The following is a 20,878-nucleotide window of genomic DNA, read 5'->3' on the forward strand; positions in this document are numbered from 1 at the left end:
AATGAGATACCACTGCACAACCACCAAGATATGCAAAAATTTAAGACTCACAATACCAAATGTTGGTGAGGATGAGAAGCAACTGGAACTCTTACACGGTGTAGGTGTGAGTGCAAACTGGTGTAACTACTTTGGAAACTATTTGGCAATATTTATTACAGCAGAACATATGACTACACTGTAATCCAGCAATTCTACTCCTAGAATTGTGCACACATGTCCATTGTATAAGAATGCTCACAACAGTAGCTAAAAACTGGAAACAAATCAACAGAAGAATGGGTAAGCAGATCATAGTATATTCATACAATCAAAGACTACACAGCAATTAAAAAAATCAAACTACTGCTACATTCAAACTACATGGATGAATCTCAGAGAGTAATGTTAGCAAACAAAGTTACAGCAGAAGAATACATACTTTATCATTCCATTTACATGAAATTCAAAGACAGGCAAAAATAATCCAGGGTGATAGCATCAGAATCGTGGTTACTTTTGGGAAGGAAGGGAAGCGTTCAATAAGAGGAGACACAAGGGAGCTACTGAAATCCTCAGTGTTCAAAATATTGACCTGGGTAATGGTTATATGGATGAGTGTGCGTGGTGCATGTGTGTGTGTAAAAATTTATCAAACCATGTACTTAAGATTTTTATAACTTGCTATATTTATTTTATCTCGATCTCTCTCTCTCTCTCTCTCTCTTTTTTTTTTTTTTTTTTTTTTTTTTGAGATGGAGTCTTGCTCTGTCACCCACGCTGGAATGCAGTGGCCTGATCTTGACTCACTGCAACCTCTGCCTCCCGGGTTCAAGCAGTTCTCCTGCCTCAGCCTCCCAACTAGCTGGGACTACAGGTACGTGCCACCATGCCCAGTTAATTTTTTGTATTTTTAGGAGAGATGGGGTTTTACCATGTTGGTCAGGCTTGTCTTGAACTCCCGACCTCAAGAAATCCACCTGCCTCAGCCTCCCAAAGTACTAGGATTACAGGCAAGAGCCACCGGTTTTTTTTTCTTTTTTTTTGAGAAAAGGTCTGGCTCTGTTGCCCACCCTGAAGTGCAGTGGCACGCTCATAGTTCACTGCAGCCTCAACCTCCTAGACTCAAGTGATCCTCCCACCTCAGCCTATTGAATTGCTAGAACTGCAGGTGTGCACCACCATACCTGGGTAATTTTTTGTAGAGATGGGGTCTCCCAGTGTTGCCCAGGCTGGTCTCAAACTCCTGGGCTCAAATGATCTGCTCACCTTGGCTTCCTGAAGTGTTGGGATTATAGGCGTGAGCCATCATGCCCTGCTTCCTTCAGTTTTTTTAAAGGGTCTCTGTTAGAACCCGCATATGACTAGCACAAGCAATTGTTCACAATCGTTGCATTCTACTGCCAGAATCTGGAATAAGAGAAAGAAATAGACCATTCTGAGGTAGAAGGAAAGGAAGGAAAGAGAGAAGGGGAAGGAACTGGAAGAAGAGAAGGGGAGAGGGAGAGAGGAAGGGAAAGAGACTTTGATGTGCCTAGACAGGCCAGACCCTTAAGTATATAATACAAATTCAGAACAAAACAGCAATTATTATATCAACAACATTTTTTTTTACCTACTCCATGTTCCTTAGATATCTAATTGTTTCTTGATTTATAAATGATCCACTCAACAGTGAGCTAAGAAGTTACAAAATTCCCCTACAGCATCCTTGACTCAAGTGGATTGGAATGGGGTATCTAATTCTGAAGCAATGCATGACACTGAATGCCCACCTTTCAATAGCTCGCCTCTGGGAGAACTAGAATTGAACATCAAACAAAAAAGTTAATGAAACCTGTATTAGCCACAAACTTCTATCCACTGGGGAAAAAGCCATCTAGATTCCCAGAATTAGCTAGGGTCAGGCAGGCAACACTGATAGAATTCGAACAGAATTTCAGTCCACCTGATGATTTCACATGATGTCTTATTTCCAAGTCATATTATACATTTAAAGAACACTTTACCTACAACTCAGGCAACTTTTTTTTTCAAAATTCCACTGAAACAGATATATCTTTTTTTTCCCAAGTCACTAATTAAGTGAACTTGAGACTGTGTAAAGCCATTTCGAGATGGAAATAAGGAATATGTATCCCTCAAGTCAACTGATGAAATCTAAGAACACAGAAACTGCAACTCCAATAATTCTATAAGGTCTGTTTGTAATCTTATTGTATGAGACGGGAAAGGAGAAAAATGTCACGTTCATTTAGGTACATATATTGTATATAGTATATATACCTATATATATAGCATATATATACTATATACTATATATATAGGTATATATAGTATATAGTATATATACAGTAGATAGTAGATACTATATAGTATATATACACTATATAGTAGATAGTAATATAGTAGATAGTATATACTATATGGTATATATACACTATATAGTAGATAGTACACATACTATATACATATATACATACATATAGTGTGTATATAGTATATATACTATATATACACATATAGTGTATAGTATATATACATATATACATATAGTGTATAGTATATGTACTATATACATACATATAGTGTATAGTATATGTACTATATACATACATATAGTGTATAGTATATGTACTATATACACACATATAGTGTATAGTATATGTACTATATACACACATATAGTGTATAGTATATGTACTATATACATACATATAGTGTATAGTATATGTACTATATACATACATATAGTGTATAGTATATGTACTATATACATACATATAGTGTATAGTATACTATATATAATATATAGTATACTATATACATATATAATATATAGTATACTATATACATATATAATATATAGTATGTATACTATATATAGTATAAATAGTATATAGTATATATACAGTATTCCATCTATGCTGTATATACATATATGGTATATATGTGTGTATACACACGTGTAGTACTATATACTATAGTATATACTATATATACTATATACATATATAGTATATATACTATATATAGTATAGTATACTATGTGTATATACTATATGTACATATATGTACACTATATACTATATATACTATACATATATACATATATACAGTACACTGTGTATACTGTATATACATATATAGTATGTATGTATACTGTATATACAGTATATATAGTATACTGTATATACTGTATATATACTATACATACACACATGTATACACACATATATACTACATATGTATATACAGCAGATAGAATACTATATATACTATATACTGTATATACACATATATGACACTATATATACTATACTAGTATATACAGTATATATATACTAGTACTATATATACTATACTATTACAGTATAGTATATATAGTGTCATACATGTGTATATACAGTATATAGTATATGTTTATATACTGTATGTGTATACATACATAGTATATATACACATATATAGTCTGAGGAAAGAAACAGTGGTGGTTATTAGTGGGGGTTCTTGTAACCAACCTGACTGAGCTGCAGTCCTATTCGATAATTGTAAGCCAAGCCACTTAACTTTATTAGCCTCAGTTTCCTCATCAGTGAAAATACTAATAGTAATTACTTCCTTTATAAGATTTCTACAAGTATTCAATGGGAAACTATAATGAAAACACTTAGCATAAACTTGGTATTCTGTAAGTGCTAGATTCTTGTTTTAATATGTGCACAATATCTTTCAGGCTAGTCTCTCTATATTTTAATGAACATGATCTATCAAGGTAGTAACAAAATCTCAATTCTAGACTAAAAACACTGATATAAATAAGGGGGAAGAGAGACAAAAACATAACTTTCACATATAATCCCTTCTCCCAAACTATAGTTGTTTGATTATTTTTTATTTTTTGGTATAGGCTGATTTTCCTTTTATAGAAAATATCAAATTCACAGAACAGTGCAAGAATAAGAATAGTACAAATAACACCATACACACTTTACTCAGGCTTGCTGGTTATTAACATTTTAACCTACCAGCTTGTCATTTGTCCTCTCTCTCCCTCCTCCCACACATAATATATTTGTAACCATTTTTAATGCTTTGTAGCCATTTGAGCATAAGTTGCATCATTCACCATGGCCATTTACCCCTAAATACATTAGCATGTATTTCCTAAAAATAATGATGTTATTGGTTAATTTTAAATGCAAAAGAAAAATATGTCATTGATCATTTTAAAAGTCTACTTTACTCATATTGTAGTGAAAATAACACAATTGACGTTTTCTTGTTTAAATTTTGGGCAGTTCATTCCCCAACACAAACTAGGTAGGGCAATCAGAACACAAATGGTGAAATTTCCTTACTTGGACCACAGAAGAAATACACACAATCCACTATAGAAGCCAGAAATTTTACTTACGTTTATTGAACACATTTGATACAAGGAAATTTTTTAAAATATATTATTTCTCATTCTCTTGACTCAAATGATTCTTGGGAAACTAAAACATCCTTTCCTCAAAATAAATAATACATGGTAAGGATACTGTGAAAACTTTCATGTGCCTTCAAAAATCGTCATGGAAATTGCTTTATAATTGCAACAAATCTTGATGGAAAATGTCAGCTAAAATTATAAAGCAATTAAATAAATTAACATGACTGCCAAATAGATATATTAGTATCCTACACTCAGCCAAATACTAATCCATATGTTATTGGGAGGAGACTCTTTTTTAAAATTTACTATGTTAATTTTTAAAAATGGTCTTTAAGGTGATGGCAGGCAGAAAAATAAACCAAGAGCTTGGACTGTGGAGGTGGTTAGAACTAGGTTTTAATCTGAGATCCATCATTATTAAACTGTGCCTCCCTGGAGATGCCACTACCTAAGCTCTCCACACCTCAAATGCTGCACTCATACTACAGAATACAGAATACAGGACTGATAACACTATGCCCTACAGGGTTCAGAGATGGCTAACAAAGCTTTTAAATCACTTAGCACAGTGCCTGGTGCATACAGTAAGTGCTCAATTAATGATAGATGTTATTATTAAGTGGTGAGGTCTGATCTAACATGTTTTCACAAGAAGATTATAAATTACCACAACTCTAATTAAATTTAATCTAAAACTCCCATGGCTTTCCCTTTTTCTACATCCCTGAGAACCTTAGAATAAAGAACACCAGCCAAACCATGTTTATTTGAATCTATTAACAGACACATATAAATCAAGTCCAGTGTTATGAGCTTTTACGTTTGTAATTTTTTTCCCATTTTTTCTCCAATAGGACTCTATCCACTCAGCAACTATACAATGGCAATTAGGGTTAACAACGTATAACAAGAAATACAAAGAAACAGAACATTGGGGAATTAGCTGATGCTGGGAAAAGGCAAAAAATGTGCTGTTTCAAGCATGCCTATTATTGGCTAAATCATCCAATTATTAATCTTCACTATATTCTTGCCTGGCATCTAGTGTTGGGTTGTTACTCAACAAATGCTGGAAAGTCAGTTTTTTAAAACTTAGCTTGTTTAAAGAAAAAAAAGAATCTTCATATAAATAAGGCCTCAAAGCCTAAAGAGAAACTGAAAAGAGTGTTTGGGAAGTCATGCTAGAAAGGGAAGGGAAAGGGGTAAGGAAGAAGGATCAGTCTTAACAGAGGGCCTACAAAGTATCAAGCTCATGGCTGGGTGCGTCCATACTTCTTCTAAACATCAGTAAAGATAATGAGGAAACTGAGTCACAGGAAGCATGAGTAACCTGCCCAAGCCAACAAAACTGGTAAGTGGTAGACCCTGCCAGCCTCTCAGGTCCACCACACCTGAAAGCCCATCACATTTGAATGTTCTAGACTCAACAAGACAAGCGCTAATGACACACAGGGGCAGGGCATGAGTCCAAGTGTACTATGCTGAATGGGCCCTGAAAGGTGGCCTGAAGGTGCTGGAAGGGCCCTTCCAGTGGTTCTCTTTTCCATTACATATGCCATTGTGCTAAAGTAAACTAATAGTACAAATGGCTGTAAAATGCAGTGGTTTAAGATAATAACTTTGGGGTCTACCAGACTGAAATCAAACTCAGCTCTGTAAGTGTATGCACTTGAGCCGCTATAAATCTCATTTTCTTCATTGGAAAATGGATATAATAATAGCTTACACTTCAAAAGATTAAGAGGATAAAAGGAAATAATGTAAGTAATGTGTTTAACAGAGTTCCTGACACATTGGGCATACTCAATAAACACAACTTGGTTTTTTTAAAAAAGGTATCAATTTTTAAATTAGAAAGCATGGTATCAGATGAGTTACTCAGCCTCTCTGCTCCCCCTTTACCTCATATGTAATGACAGTAATAACTACCACTAGCATCATGGTACAACTAACCAAACAATATTTGTAAAGTACGTAGGCTCTTTACTGACAAAGAGTGATGAATGCCAGCTGCCCTGTCTAGTGCAGAATTTAGAATTTCAGAGCCGATCTTAAAGCTTTAAAAAAATGGTTCTAGATAAGCTGTAAGGAGAAGGATTGATAAAATACATAAGATCAAAAACAGAAATAAAAAAGACCCAGGCATGGTGGCATGTATCTGTAGTCCCAGCTACTCTGGAGGCTGAGGTGGGAGGATCACTTGAGCCCAGGAGTTGGACGCTGCACTGAGCTATGATCATGCCACTGTACCCCAGCCTGGGAGACAGAGTGAGACTGTGTCTCCAGAAAAAAAAAAAAAAAAAGAAAGAAAGAAAGAAAGAGAAAAAGCAAGCAAGAAAAAGGTAAGAAGGTGGAGTATCAATAGAAGTAACTGACATGGACTAGAATAAACAAAGCCTTGTAATAAATGGCATAATCCACCCATCACAATGTCAGTTTTATTACTGACAAAAGCTACAATGGAGAAAATGGCTTTAGATCTTTGTTAACAAGGGGACTGTTAATAAATCACCCCCAAAATTACACTTACCAAACCCATTCCCCAGCAAATCTCAAAACCACTGTCTTCCCCGTGAGACCCACCCAAAGAAGATTTCCAGCAGGGATGGACAGTGAATGCACGCTTCCCTGGGATCAGACAGAGCCCCCAAGAGAACAGGAATTGTCACGGTCAGGAATGTCCAGGTGCTTCTCATAAACTCACTAACAGGAAAACTCACTTCTCCCCTAGCAAGAGGTAAATATAGATTCCACACTTCAATGCTCCTGAAGGGGCACTGTAGAAATGCAAAGTGGTTTTCTGCTGAGTTGTCACAAATATGGGGGATACTGCTGGCATTTATGAGGAGGGTTCCAGGGATGCTCCAAGTTCCTCAATGAATAAAACTCCAGAATAACAAAGAACCTTCCCGCTTCCCTCACCACCTTCCAGTGCTCCATTGGAGAGTCCCATGGATAAAAATGTGTTTACACTTATCTGAGCCCATACTCTAGCTCCAAATCACATCTAAACAAAAAGTATTGTTATCTAATCTCAAGATTTTTTAATTTGGCACAAAACTCCTTGCCTGGACTATTACCTTACTTTGTGAAACATAAATCATAGCTCACCTTATACATGGTGAAATAGGAAACCACGTACAAGCAGTGCAGTGATATCCTTGACACAGTAACGCCCTTGACATGGGCAATCTTGTATTTAAAGTGATTTCTATGTACATAGTTTGTGCTAAACATTATGAGGAGTACAAAAACAAATCAAAAGCGTAAGAATTCGTTGCTAGCCATGAATGTCCTCTGTTGGAACATCCTCTTACACAGGATAATTTGGACAGAACCACATTTAAAGTCACAAATATATGACGGACAAGGGAACCTCATACCACAATAAGAAACATTCACTTCTTTGTTCTAATGCTTGTCTTCTTAAAGGAAGCCCAATAGCAAACCGATGCACAGCAAATAAGTTTCAATGGAGAAGGACAGGTGTAAGCAGTCAAGGGGTGGGTCAGTAGGTGGGAGGAGTCCCCGTATCACAGACAAGCCAAGGGCACATGGGAAAATACAGTCATGATGGGTAGAAGAGAAGGGGAGAAAAAGAGTAGAAAGCTGATCAAGATAAATGTTGTTTACATTATACGCAACAAACATCTGTGGTTAAATAGAAAAGGGATAGAGTCGAAGAGTTCAGACCCTTAAGAGTTTGTGTACTTTAGGTGAAGCCAAAGTTAGAGAGATGACATGATAGAGAAAGAGAAAGGGACAGAGAGAGATATCATGACAGAGGATCCCGTAAACAGTAGGTACCCAAAAGCTGGAGAGCTATTGCTATTGTTACTAGTCATAGTTTTGCCACAGGCTAGGCTTTGTAAAGGCTAAAGCAATCCTTTCAGACAGCCCTTAGTTTAGATGGAGGACAAGGGCAGAGAAACAGCAATAGAGAGAAAGTTTCCAGTGACCTTTATCTCTTTATCTGATCAGTCCTATGATGCTTGCAGAACTCTCAAGTTCATGAGTTATGACCGGAAGCATTCCACCAGTGTCCAACACAACCTGAACACAGGTATGCACATTCCAGGAGACAAACTATTTTCCAACATCCAGTTCTTTATCCTGGACACTTGCTGACAAATAGGTCTAGTTCATGTTATCAGCTCTAATTGTCAAAGATCACAGGAAAAGTGGTTGATTTTAGGCAAGCCATCCTGGAAACAACTATGTTTAAGAGAAAACTGTAAGTTCAAATAGAACTAATGGTAATTTATGGTCCCATTTAAAATAATAGGCAATGATAGCAGATACTAAAATGCCCTTTTGAATATGGCTATCATATAAAGACCAGTATCACCTATGTTTACCACATCAAATTTAAATTGCCTTGTAGATCAAACACATGTAATCCCTCTGTAAAGTCCTTTAAGTCAATGATCAATACCTCTTAGACTGGTTACAATGGTCTCAGTATTGGGAAGAGCCTTGATGAACAAAGTGTTAAGCTGCAGAACAAAACTGACTTATCCTTTCCTCTTTTAGGCAACCTTTGCTTGAAAAGAAAGATGACAGTTGAGTCCAGAAAAGTGAGGAGGAATGGGAGGGGCATTGTACAGCATTCCAGAGAACCAGCACTACTGGGTGAGTTGTATCTCGTTTTGACAGCAGCAGTATAGTAAATGACAAGCCCTGTCAGGTAATGCATTTATCTTCATGGGAAAAGCGGCCATTCCAAAGCAAGAATCTCAGATGTTGTCACATCAGCTAGGACAAGAAGTCATAAAACAAGAAGGCTATCAATGCAGGAGGTATGGTGATATCTAGACTACAATTAGGAGGAGCTGTGAACGGGCACTCCAGCTCCAAGCTCATGGGAGCTTTGACAATTTTCTTGTGTGTTTCGATTACCAGCCAAGTAATTAGTGAAGTCCTTATCAGTCATCTATGACCCTTTTTGGGGCTCAAGACTCTGACCTTCCTTTTATTCTGAAAGCGTTATGGTCAAAGCAATTCTGCTGTTTTTCTCAAATGCTAAGTAAGGAAGAAAAAAATAAAAGAAGAAAAAGAAAGAATATCTTTTTCCATTTCTTCATTTGTTCATTCGTTCAACAAATACTTATCCTATAGTCCAGGCACTAAGCTAGGAGTGGCCTGGTCACTCAGTTAGATATGCTGCCTGACTCATGAAAGTTAGAATCTAATTAGGACAGGCAGGCATGCAGCAGGCACTACAATCAGGCACAAAACAGGCATGAAGGAGGTCACGGAGTGCAGCTTGGGGAGTGGGGGGAGACAGCAACAGGCCCAATCTGCAGAAGCAATGGAGGACTTCGTGGAGGAAGTGGCATCTGGCTAAAACTTAAAAAGAAGACTGTGAACTGGTCAGATAGATAGGCAGCGAAATACGAAAAAATAATATGTACCCATTTATAAGAAGACACAAAGTGTGTTTGGAATATGAAGTTTGTAGGGTTGAAGTGCAGAGTGGGAGGGGTTGGGAATGTGACCAAAACTGGAGGAGGAGAAAGAGAAATATTAGCCAGATGGTTCTGAGGAATGAGAGAAGTAGGCATGTTTACAAGCATTGCAAAGGTTTTCCACAGGTACACAAAGAAAAGATCAATGGAAAATAAGATAAACTTAGATATGCTAAGAAAATCATGTAATGATTTTTTAGAATCTGAATAATTATTATTAAAATTATATTGTACAACCAGTGAATTACTTGAACATCAGAGAGAATAAACTTATTTTTAAGGTTTTGTGCCTTCCATTGCTCCCAAACCCAACAGATAAAACGTCATTATTTTAAGCAACTAGAGCTCTAAATTCAGCCATCAGAAACTTTTTTTTTTCTTTTACTCTCAATAGTCTGTTTGTATATTACTCTAATCAGGCTATTACTAATAACACCCAACTTGAGAGTTACAGATAACTGGTTTAACCCTGACCATGCTACTTGCTGTGTGACCTTAAGCAAACTATTAACCTCTCTTGAGCCTCTGTTTCCTTTAATAAGACTCACCTTATAGGACTGCTATGTGTATCTGGTAAGACAGTGGTTGAGTCAGTACTACTATTTCCATTTTACTGAAGAGTCAACAAGATTCAGAGAGGTTATGTGACTTGTGCCAGGCCACACAGCCAGCAGAGCAGCCCTCAGACTTCACAACAGGCCCCTGAACTCATTCTGCAACTGCATCTCTTTTCTGTTGGGGTTTTTCTAGTGGTATTTTGAATGGTAAATATAATTAAATTTCAACTAACGTGCCCTTTCTTCTTACTGTAGAAATAATAAAAGTTCTTGAATAAAGGGAAGATAAAAGGGGAGTGGAGAATAATAATAACTGTAACAAAAATAGCACTGGATGAACACTTTAAACGGGTAAGTTGTATGGTGTGTGAATTATATTTCAACAACGCCGTTACAAATTTTAAAAAGTAAAATAGCAGCAGATGAGGAATGAGTAATATGGCATTTCAAATGGTACAATTTTGAGAAAGTTCAATTTTGTTGCTTTATCTTTTGGCCAGTAAAACAGGGGTGCTATTACCCGCATTTCCTTTGCCAGAGAATTAAGATAAACTGAGCCGTAAGTGGTAAAGTGTGCTATGATGCACATACAGCTCCACTACATTATGGCAATGCTAAAAATAACCTGAGAATGAAGGAGCTTTATTTCTTCATTTCCAATGACCCATGAGCCTCCTAAAATGTACAGGGAAAGACGTCTACCCCCACCACAAGCACCTGTTCATGAGGTCATCTCTTCTCAAAATACCGAAGTCAATGAAATGTCAGTGGCAGGAAGTTCTGGAATATACAGATTACACGAGCCCATTTCCCTGCAGCACAGTTACATCATCATCAAGAGAATCCATTCCCCAAATCCACAGCTTCCTAATCCATTAGCACAACAGGCTGGTGGAGAGCTTGGTTTTCTCAGTCACATGGGCCATAGAATCAAAATAAACACAAATGTGGCCAGAGTAACATAAGTCGAAAGAATCCCAAGTAAGCCCCAGTCTACTCATGTTCAAAGGCACACACACTCCACCAGACTCCAAAACAGACCTCTTCTGAATTTCCTTCCCATTTTATGAAGAAAGTGTAAAATGAATTGTTACCTGTTTTCTCTTTTAGTAGGAACACCATTTCTGCTTTCCAAATTCCTGATTTACTGGTTTCACAGCCATAAAACATCAATGCCAAGGGGCTTTATACAAGCAAAAACAAACATGATTTTTCCACTGTTGTTAAAAGACAGAGTTCATTTTTTGCCCCAATTCCTACATAGTGGTAAGCCTAAAATCAAGCCATTTAGCTCACAGTCAGGTCCAATAAATCAGTGGAAAAAATAAATGGGAGAGCATGCCAAAATGTAACCATGGTAACACCACAGATGCATCAAGAAATGGTGTGCTCATTTGCTTCATCCCCATTTCTTAAATTGGAATCTAAGTAGGGGAAAAATTACACAGAGAACAATCATGATTCTGCAATTACTGATTTCTGCAAAACTGTATTCAACCTGCTGTACTATAACTTCAGAGGCAGCTACAGGGCACCTATGAAAACAGCCCTAGATGACATAAGAGTTAAAAAGACCAGATCTGCCACTTACTGACCCTCCCTGTGACTTTGTTTCTTCATCCGTAAAATGGGTGGTAAAGACCCCCAACTTCAAAGGGTTACTATAGGAGGAATGCCTGACAGTGCAGAAGAAGCAGGGCAATGGTGAACTCAGGAGACTCGAAGCCCTGATCACCTTTGGCTTTGATTTTATTGGCTTCCTCATTGCCTCAGTTTCTTGATTTGTAAAAATAGAATGATAATCCCTGCCCTACCTATGTGATTAGCATTAGGAATTAATTATTATTAAGCCAAAATATAAGAAATTACTACAAGGTTATTACTAGGACTACAGTTTATAACTTCAATGCTAAAAGACTAAAAGAACTGAGGACCACAAGTTCACATTAACATATCATCACAACCTCCTCTCCGTCAAATGCAGCTTAGCCACTCCATGGACAGAGGCAATCTTGGGGCCCTGTCCCAAGTTACTTGCAGCAAACCTCTTCTCCTCTCATAGCCTCTGTTTTATTAATGAGTAAAATGGAGAGCCAGGGGCTATTCTAGAATCTGATCTACGGAGGTTATCATCTAGAACTATAGTCTAAGTCCTTTAAAATCTACAGAATGCCTGAGATTAGTTCTGCTTATTCTTTTACAGAAAGAATTAGCTAATGTTTATCAGAAAACATTAGCACTCTAGCATATCATTTGCAAGTTTTTTTTTTAAAGAAAACCATTTATAGCAAACAAATCATAGAAATAAACACGATACCTTGAACATTAAATTATTCTTCCTTTCTTTTGCTGGTTCAAAAAATGATATGTCTAGGAAAATAAATTCCAAACTTTGAAGGACTGGGTGATAGAGAGGAGAAAGGAAAATTCTAAGTAATAAAACCAGAATCATTCTTCCCTTGTATTTTAAAAGAAATTAAACAACCAGGAACACAGTGTGCCACAGTACAGTGATACTTCCCTACAACGGAGCTGCCAATTTATCCAACCATAGACAGACAGACAGGCTGCCTTTCTTTACAGACACTCTGCTTTCAGCATTCCTATGTTCTGTGTCTTGTTTTTTCAGATTTGGTGTAATCTAATGGTTTGGGGGTTTGGATTTTTTATCTGTGGAAATCATTTCTTTGAACAAAATTATACATAAAATGCTGACTTATGAATCTGATGAAGTTGGCAAAAGGAGAACCCTGGGAAGGAAGACAGAGCCCACTGGGGTATTCCCTTCACTGGGGGTCTCCACAAAGGTCAGTCCGAAGGCCGCTGGCCAGGTCTACTCCATTAATAACAGCAAATGTTAACATTTACGGAGGCTCACAGCACACCATTACCTTACAAAATGCCTTCTGTGCCTGATCTCATTGACTCCTCATAGCAGTTCCATGAAGCTAGTCTTACTAACACGTCCTTTCCACTAATGTGAAAAGTGGGCCTTACAAAGGGTAGATAATTTGCCCCACATTGCAGAGCCATGACTGAAACCCAGGCACACCACGACGCTGTGTTATTGAATTATGATTTGCTTGAGTTAAGGAGTCACTCAGTAGGCCAACCACCGGGTGTTCCAGAACCAGTTGTTGAGATCTCCTTTCTCCCCTGGACTTTTCACACACACACACACCCAGCAGTGAGATGCCAAAGTCTGGCTACTTACAAGGCACAGCATGGCGGTAAAGGTTATCCCTTATGGTCTGCTGGAGCTCATGATCAGGAGACCCCTTCTGGAATCGCTGATTGAGAAAATGTCGCAGGTCCTTGTTCAGCCTTCCTCCTGCAGGAAATACATAAAATAGACATACCACATCAACACAGGGCCTCCTAGAAAAGAAGTAGCCAAGAACTGATTGCAAGAAAGCCACAGGATGCAATTCTAGCCTGCCACCCCTAGTCATTAGGAGGATGTACTTTAGATTTTCCTCTGCAGGGGTAAAGTCAAGCCAGAATGTCATAAAGATAAAACAGCACTGGCAATGCATTAATTTGGAGATCCTATCTCACATAATACTAGAAGGCCAAAATATCAAAGTGTTTAATGTAGGCTATTACATTTAAATATGTGCCATAGACACTTGTAGACACTATTACTAGAAGTATAAATTACTGAAACCTTAAAGAAGACAATCCAGCAATAACTGTCAAATCATAAAATGTTCTTTGACCAGGGATTCGAATGGTAGGAATTTACTCTACAGGTATACTTGTAATCTCTTCAAATTTCCATGAACATTTACTACAGCTTTTTTTACTTTTTTAATTTTTATTTTTTGAAATGGAGTCTTATTCTGTCACCCAGGCTGGAGTGCAATGGCGCGATCTCAGCTCACGGTAACCTCCGCCTCACAGATTCAAGCGATTCTCCTGCCTCAGCTTCCCGAGTAGCTGCGGTTACAGGCACCCACCACTACACCTAGCTAATTTATATATTTTTAGTAAAGACAGGGCTTCAGAACCATGTAGAACAGGCTGGTCTCAAACTCCCGGCCTCAAGTGATCCGCCCGCCTCGGCCTCCCAAAGTGTTGAGATTACAGGTGTGAGCCACTGCATCTGGCCCTACTATAGCTTTTTTTATGACGGTAAATAAATAAAAACAAAGACCTGGAAACAACCAAAAGGGAGCAATTAAAGCACAATTCATCCATATAACAACTACTTTGCATAAGCTAGATTTTCATGGGTTGACATTGGGAGAAAATGTGTGGAACTGTGCATAATGTCTGATTCCTTTTCTGTAAAAATGAATTTGGAAAAGGAGAGACTGGTAATAGGAGGAATCATATGAAAGTTTTAACAACAGTTTCATGTACAAAAAAGGACTTGAGCTGGGGATAAATAAGTAGACTTCACTCTTCATCACACAGACAGAGAGAGAGACATAGACATAGACATCTCCCTATCCTGTGTTGCTTTTCAAACACTAAATGTATGTTGCTTTGTTGTTGTTGTTGTTGTTATTGTTAAGCATAGTTATCTAAGTGAGTCTGTGTTTATTTCTTTGCAATTCTCTACACTTAAGAGAACAAAAGAAAAGCTAAAAATATTATATTATCACAAAAATGTGTCATAGAAAAGAGATACATTTGAAAAAATCATAATCACAAATTACAGTCTACAGGATCAACAGAAGGCTTGTAGATCAACCTAACTAGCATTCACTCTTAATGGAGAAAGATGCTTCAATGACAGCTAAAAATAACTAGGCTGAGACTGTCTTTCCATTTTTAGACAAGATACAAATTAGGTAAGAGCATTTTTAGCCTTAGAGAAACAATGCAGCAACCCAGGAGTCACGTGAGCTACAAAACTCATGTCTTCAAATGGTAACTTCCCTATGGTCAAAAAGAGTAAATCATGAGGATGACAGTGATGGTTAAGATGATGGTATTTCCTACCTAGGGCAGGAAACTACTGATCTTTACTTTAATATCACATTCAATATAAGATTCCAGCTACACCTGCTCATTTTGAAATAGATAATAAAACCCAATTTGAGCTATTTTATTTGGTATTCTATCTACTGTTTCAAGTCACCAAAAGGAAAAATACATACATTCAAACCAATCTTAGGTCATTCAATCATTCATCAAGTATTTACTGAATGAAGACACCTACATGCCACATGAACCCACCCCCCAAAAAAATCAGCACAAGGTTTGAACAGACAGTTCACAATGGAATATATGTGACTATTAAGCATATAAAAAGATGTTAGACATCATTAGTCATTAGAGGAAAAATAATAAAATCACAATGAGATCCCACTAAATAACTACTTGAATAACAAAAATTAAAAAGACTGAAAGTATCAAGTGTTGGCAAGGTTGTAGAGAAACAAGAACTCAAATATACTGTTTAGCAGGCATAATGGTTCGTCCTCTTAGGAAAACAATTTGTCAATATCTTAGAAAGTCATACCTTCAATAGCCAAGTGACCCAACAATTCCACCCTTATTTACATGAGAGAAATGAAAACAAGTCCACAAAAAAAAATCTCGTAGATGAATCTTCACAGCAACTTTACTGACAAATAGCCAAAAATTGGAAACAACCCACATGTCCATCGAAAGGTGAATGAATAAGCAAACTGTGGTATAATCAAGCACTGGGGTGTTACATAGAAATTAAAAGAAACTACTAATGCATGCATTAATACTGATGAATCTCAAACACAGAATGTTGAGCAAAAGAAGTCAGACACAAAAGATAAAATATTGCATGATTTCATTCATATAGAAAGTTTTGGGATGGACTAAAAAATTTTGGAACGGACTAATTTATAGTGAGAGAAAACAGTTTAGTTGTTACAGAGAGCTGAAGGTAGGTAAAAACTGACTGCAAAGGGCATAAGGGAATAAAATCTATGGATCTATGGGTCTTCCCCATTGGAAATTGAGAAAACAGGGTGAAGGACTTCTATATGATTTCTATACATGGAGGATTCTATACACGGGGCCTCTATATTATTTTTTATAATATCCTGTGAATATATAATATTTTTAACATCAGTTTTTAAAATGGGGAACACAAGGGAAGATTCTGGAGGAGATGCCAATATAATACTTTCTTTTTTTAAGATGGAGTCTCATTCTGTTGCCCAGGCTTGTGTGCAGTGGCACAATCTCAGCTCACTGCAACCTCTGCCTCCCAGGCTCAAGCGATTTTCATGCCTCAGCCTTCCAAGTAGCAGGGATTACAGGCATCTTCCACCACGCGCAGCGAGTTTTCATATTTATAGTAAAGATGGCGTTTTACCATGTTGGCCAGGCTGGTCTCGAACTCCTGCCCTCAAGTGATCTGCCCACCTCGGCGTCCCAAAGTGCTGGGATTACAGGTGTGAGCCACCACTCCTGGCCCCAATATAATATTCTTGATTGAGATTAATAACATTGGTTTATATATTTGTCAAAATTCACAGAACTGTATACATAAAACAAGTATGTTTTATTATATGTAAGCTATACCAATAAAATCGATTTCAAAAGTTTAAAATATATACAATGATTGGATGATTGGATGAGTACTATGTGTGAGTCAATGTTCAGGTTGCGTAGTTCTCTCTTTAGAGAGTTGAAGTAAAGGAAAAAGAAAGTAAATCTAGGTAGTTAAGCTAGACGTGCCTACTTCTGAATCCTGGCTCAACTGTTTATTAGCTGGTGAGTCTGAGAACAGGGCTTAATCTCTGAACCTTGCTTTCCTCAACCGTAAAAATAGAACACTGATGTAATATTAGCTCTGTCACAAGATTGTTGTGAGGATTAAATGGGATGATACATTCAGACAGTGCCTGGCAAAAAGAAAACACTCAGTGAAAGATGGAAATTATAATTATGATGTTGTTGAATGGACGATTATTGAGGTGAGGGGGCAAAGAAAGAAAATCAGTTCAAACATGAACTCTTACTCTTCTTTAAAAAAATCCATGCAAACCAAATTTATTCTATTGGCTTAGAAATAGCCAGAAACAAAATATAGACCTAAGGAGATCTGGATGAAAGGATATTTCTAGTGTTTCTAGAAGTGAATAAAAATCTACCTGTGCTAAAATAGTGTGGACCTATGTAAACTCATTAATAAACATTTAGTGTGTGGTTAATGTATTCCAGGCATTGTGCTGGGGCTGAAGTTCAGGAAATGAAATCAACTAGTAAGTCACTGATATGTGATCTCTCTACCTGCTAACTCCAGCTTGAGGTATAAGGCACTCTTGAAATTGAGTAAAAAAATAATGTTTACCAGCAAAATTCCCATTGCCTGCAATGTAGGGTTTTAAATTTCTCTTAGGTGACAAGAGTTCTTGACATTAAAAAGACACTAACATTTATCATTTGAGCCATGGCAAAGACGTCTATGATATCCAAAATGCTTAAATCAAAAGCAACATTCCAAAGGAGTTTTCAGATACAGTAACTTTTTATCACATATATAACAAAGATTTGTACATCCTTATGGATCATATGTGGTAACTATCAAGATAAACCAGGGACATATAGATTGGAAACCATTTTACTTTTTTTATTTTTTTGGAGACAGAGTCTCACCCTATCACCCAGGCTGGAGTGCATTGGTGTGATCATGGTTCACAGTAGCCTTGACCTTTCAGGCTCAAGCAGTCCTCCAGCCTCAGCCTGCCAAGTAGCTGGGACTACAGGCATGCACCATTATGTTCAGCTATTTTTTAAATTTTTGTAGATACAGGTTCTCACTATGTTGCCTAGGCTGGTCTTGAACTCCTGGGTTCAAGCAATCCTCCTGTCTCAGCCTACCAAAGTGCTGGGATTACAAGTGTGAGCCACCATGCCCCACCTGGAAGGCATTCTTAAGTATAAGCTCTTGGTTTACACCTAAGCTTATATTCAAACTAGCCAAGGTAGCTAGGGTTTATGGTCATCAAACTAAAACTCCCCTCTACTGCAGATGTGCAAAAAGACAGAGTTTACTATGCTGCCAGTTAACATTTACTCTGAGTTCCATGACATTTGGACATGAAAAGCCTCAACCTTCACATTCTATTAAAAATACTGTACATTTTGGCATCTAATCTCAAATTAATTGCCAATTATTCAAGAGACATGTCTATAAATTGTCTACTAATTGTCAAGGGCAGTGAGCCAATAAAATAAGTTGGAAGACAGTTTGTCATAGCATCTTCACTTTCTTTGAAATTCAAGATTTATTTTGTAAATAGAAAAGAGAACATAGGTCAGAAATACAGTCATACACTGTACAGCAAAGTTCCGGTCAAAGCTATACTTACCATGGGTCCAAAATTACAAGGCTGTATTTTTTCTGTACCTTCTCTATGTTTGCATATGTTTAGATACACAAATACTTACCATTGTGTTACAAATGCCTACAGTATTCAGGAAAGTAACATACTGTGCAGATTGTAGCCCAAGAGCAACGGGCTATACCTTACAGCCTAGGTGTTTAGTAGGCTATACCAACTAGGTTTATGTAAGTGCACTCTATGATGTGTGCGTGACTAAATCACCTAAGGCCACATTTCTTAGAATGTATTCCAGTCATTATGCAACAACACATGACTATATATAGAACTTTTTCCAAGAAAGGGATTCAGAGTTTATTCTAAGACAATTTTATATTTTAACTGAGGAAAATGGGGCTTAGATGCTCTCTTGATTTGCCGTTATTTTATATTTCTGTATCTTTTTTTTTTTTTTTTTTTTTTTTTGAGATGGAGTCTTGCTCTGTCCTCCAGGCTGGAGTTCAGTGACGCGATCTTGGCTCACTGCAAGTTCCGCCTCCCGGGTTCACGCCATCCTCCTGCCTCAGCCTCCCGAGCAGCTGGGACTACAGGCAACCACCACCATGCCCAGCTAATTTTTGTATTTTTAGTAGAGATGGGGTTTCACCGTGTTAGCCAGGTTGCTCTCGATCTCCTGACCTTGTGATCTGCCCACCTTGGCCTCCTGAAGTGCTAGGATTACAGGCTTGAGCCACTGAGCCCAGCTATATTTCTGTATCTTATCTATATATCTGGAATTCTGTGTCTTTTAAATTTACAGCAATGTAACTCTGCTTTTCTCACCCACATGAGTTTACAGAATGTTAATCATGTTTGATGGATGTAATTTTTCTTATTTTAAATGTTGTGTAATATTCAATATTAAAATAAACCAAAATTTATTTATCCTTCATAGAAAATTAAGCTATTTCCAATATAAACAATGCTGCTATAAATGTCACTGTAATGCCTCCCTCCCCTAATTTTTTTTTAGCAAATGTGTGCGGTTTTTCCCTCTAGATTATCTAAACCTGAAAATGGACATAGATATCTTCAACTTATCTTAACATTTCTGAATTCATCCCAAAATGGTGGTACCAATTTGCCTTTCCATAAATAGTTTTGGTGGTCCTGTTTTCCCACACTTAGGCCAACATTGGCTATTGTCACTATCTTTCAGGTCCCCAAGACCACTCCTGATTGGATGATTCACTAGGAAGATTCGGAGGACTCGTTATATAGTTGTACTCATGGCTATGGTTTATTCCAGCAAAAAGATACAAAGTAAAATCAGCAAAGGAAAAAGTCTCACGGAACAAAGTCCAGAGAAAATTAGGTGTAAGTTTCCAAGTATCGTCTCCAAATGGCATCACACAGGACACACACACATTCCCCAAAGAACCCATATGAAAAGCTGCCCACCGGAGAAGCTCCTTAGACACCCAGGGCCCGGGAGTTGGTCATGTAAGCAGCCTTTGCCTGGCACAAAATAAATCTCCAGACTCTCGGGGAAAAAAAGCATAAATGATAGCATTTGGGCATGCAGTCTAGACATAGCGAGCCACTCTTACCGGTTATCAGAATAGAAGAAATTCCCTGAAATGCAAGTTCCCAGATGCCAGCCAAGGGCCACCTTAGCGTTCCATCCAGCTGCCACTAACTCTTTTCTGCACATTCCAACTTTATAAATGTTTCCCAATCTACTAAAGATAAAATGATATCTTGGTGTTATATTAATTTATAATTACTGATTACAACTGAGAGTGAGCATTCTATTATAGTTTTTAAATTGTCTTTTATGTTTTCCTTTCTGTGACTTGCCTGTTCACATTTCTTATACGTTTTCCTATTAGGTTATCTAGTTATTCTTGATAAAGAGATATTCTTATATATTCTGGATAGGGTTCCTTTAGCACTTATTTATGGTATAAATTTTTCTTGCCATTATTTAAACATGAAATGATCCCCTAATATAACTAAGTTGTGTCGTGTCTCTTTTTCTGTCACATACCAACTCTTACCAGAAGCATATTTTCAAGGTGATGGATGATGAGGGGACCCTGCTTGGGCTGATCTCTATCTCCTAGGATAGAGATCTGAAAAGGAATGTTGCTCAGTAGAAAGAATCTTTGT

At 37.3% G+C, this 20,878-nt stretch overlaps 1 protein-coding gene across 35 annotated transcripts in view; it reads right to left on the reverse strand.

Annotated features, from left to right (window-relative positions):
- Window positions 1–20,878, reverse strand: part of MAGI1 (membrane associated guanylate kinase, WW and PDZ domain containing 1) — a 675,392-nt gene that overhangs the window by 248,585 nt on the left and 405,929 nt on the right. For 33 of the 35 annotated variants that reach the window (XM_055110110.2, XM_055110109.2, XM_055110107.2 and 30 more), the window contains exon 2: window positions 13,657–13,773. In XM_055110110.2, the coding sequence (XP_054966085.1) occupies window positions 13,657–13,773 (117 nt within the window). Of the gene's footprint in view, window positions 1–11,536; window positions 11,621–13,656; window positions 13,774–20,878 lie in introns of those variants that run through there. The other 2 variants (XM_063602807.1, XM_063602806.1) reach the window with 2 other exon arrangements.

This window comes from Pan paniscus, chromosome 2, assembly GCF_029289425.2.
Source record: "Pan paniscus chromosome 2, NHGRI_mPanPan1-v2.0_pri, whole genome shotgun sequence".
Classification (NCBI taxonomy): Eukaryota; Metazoa; Chordata; class Mammalia; order Primates; family Hominidae; genus Pan; species Pan paniscus.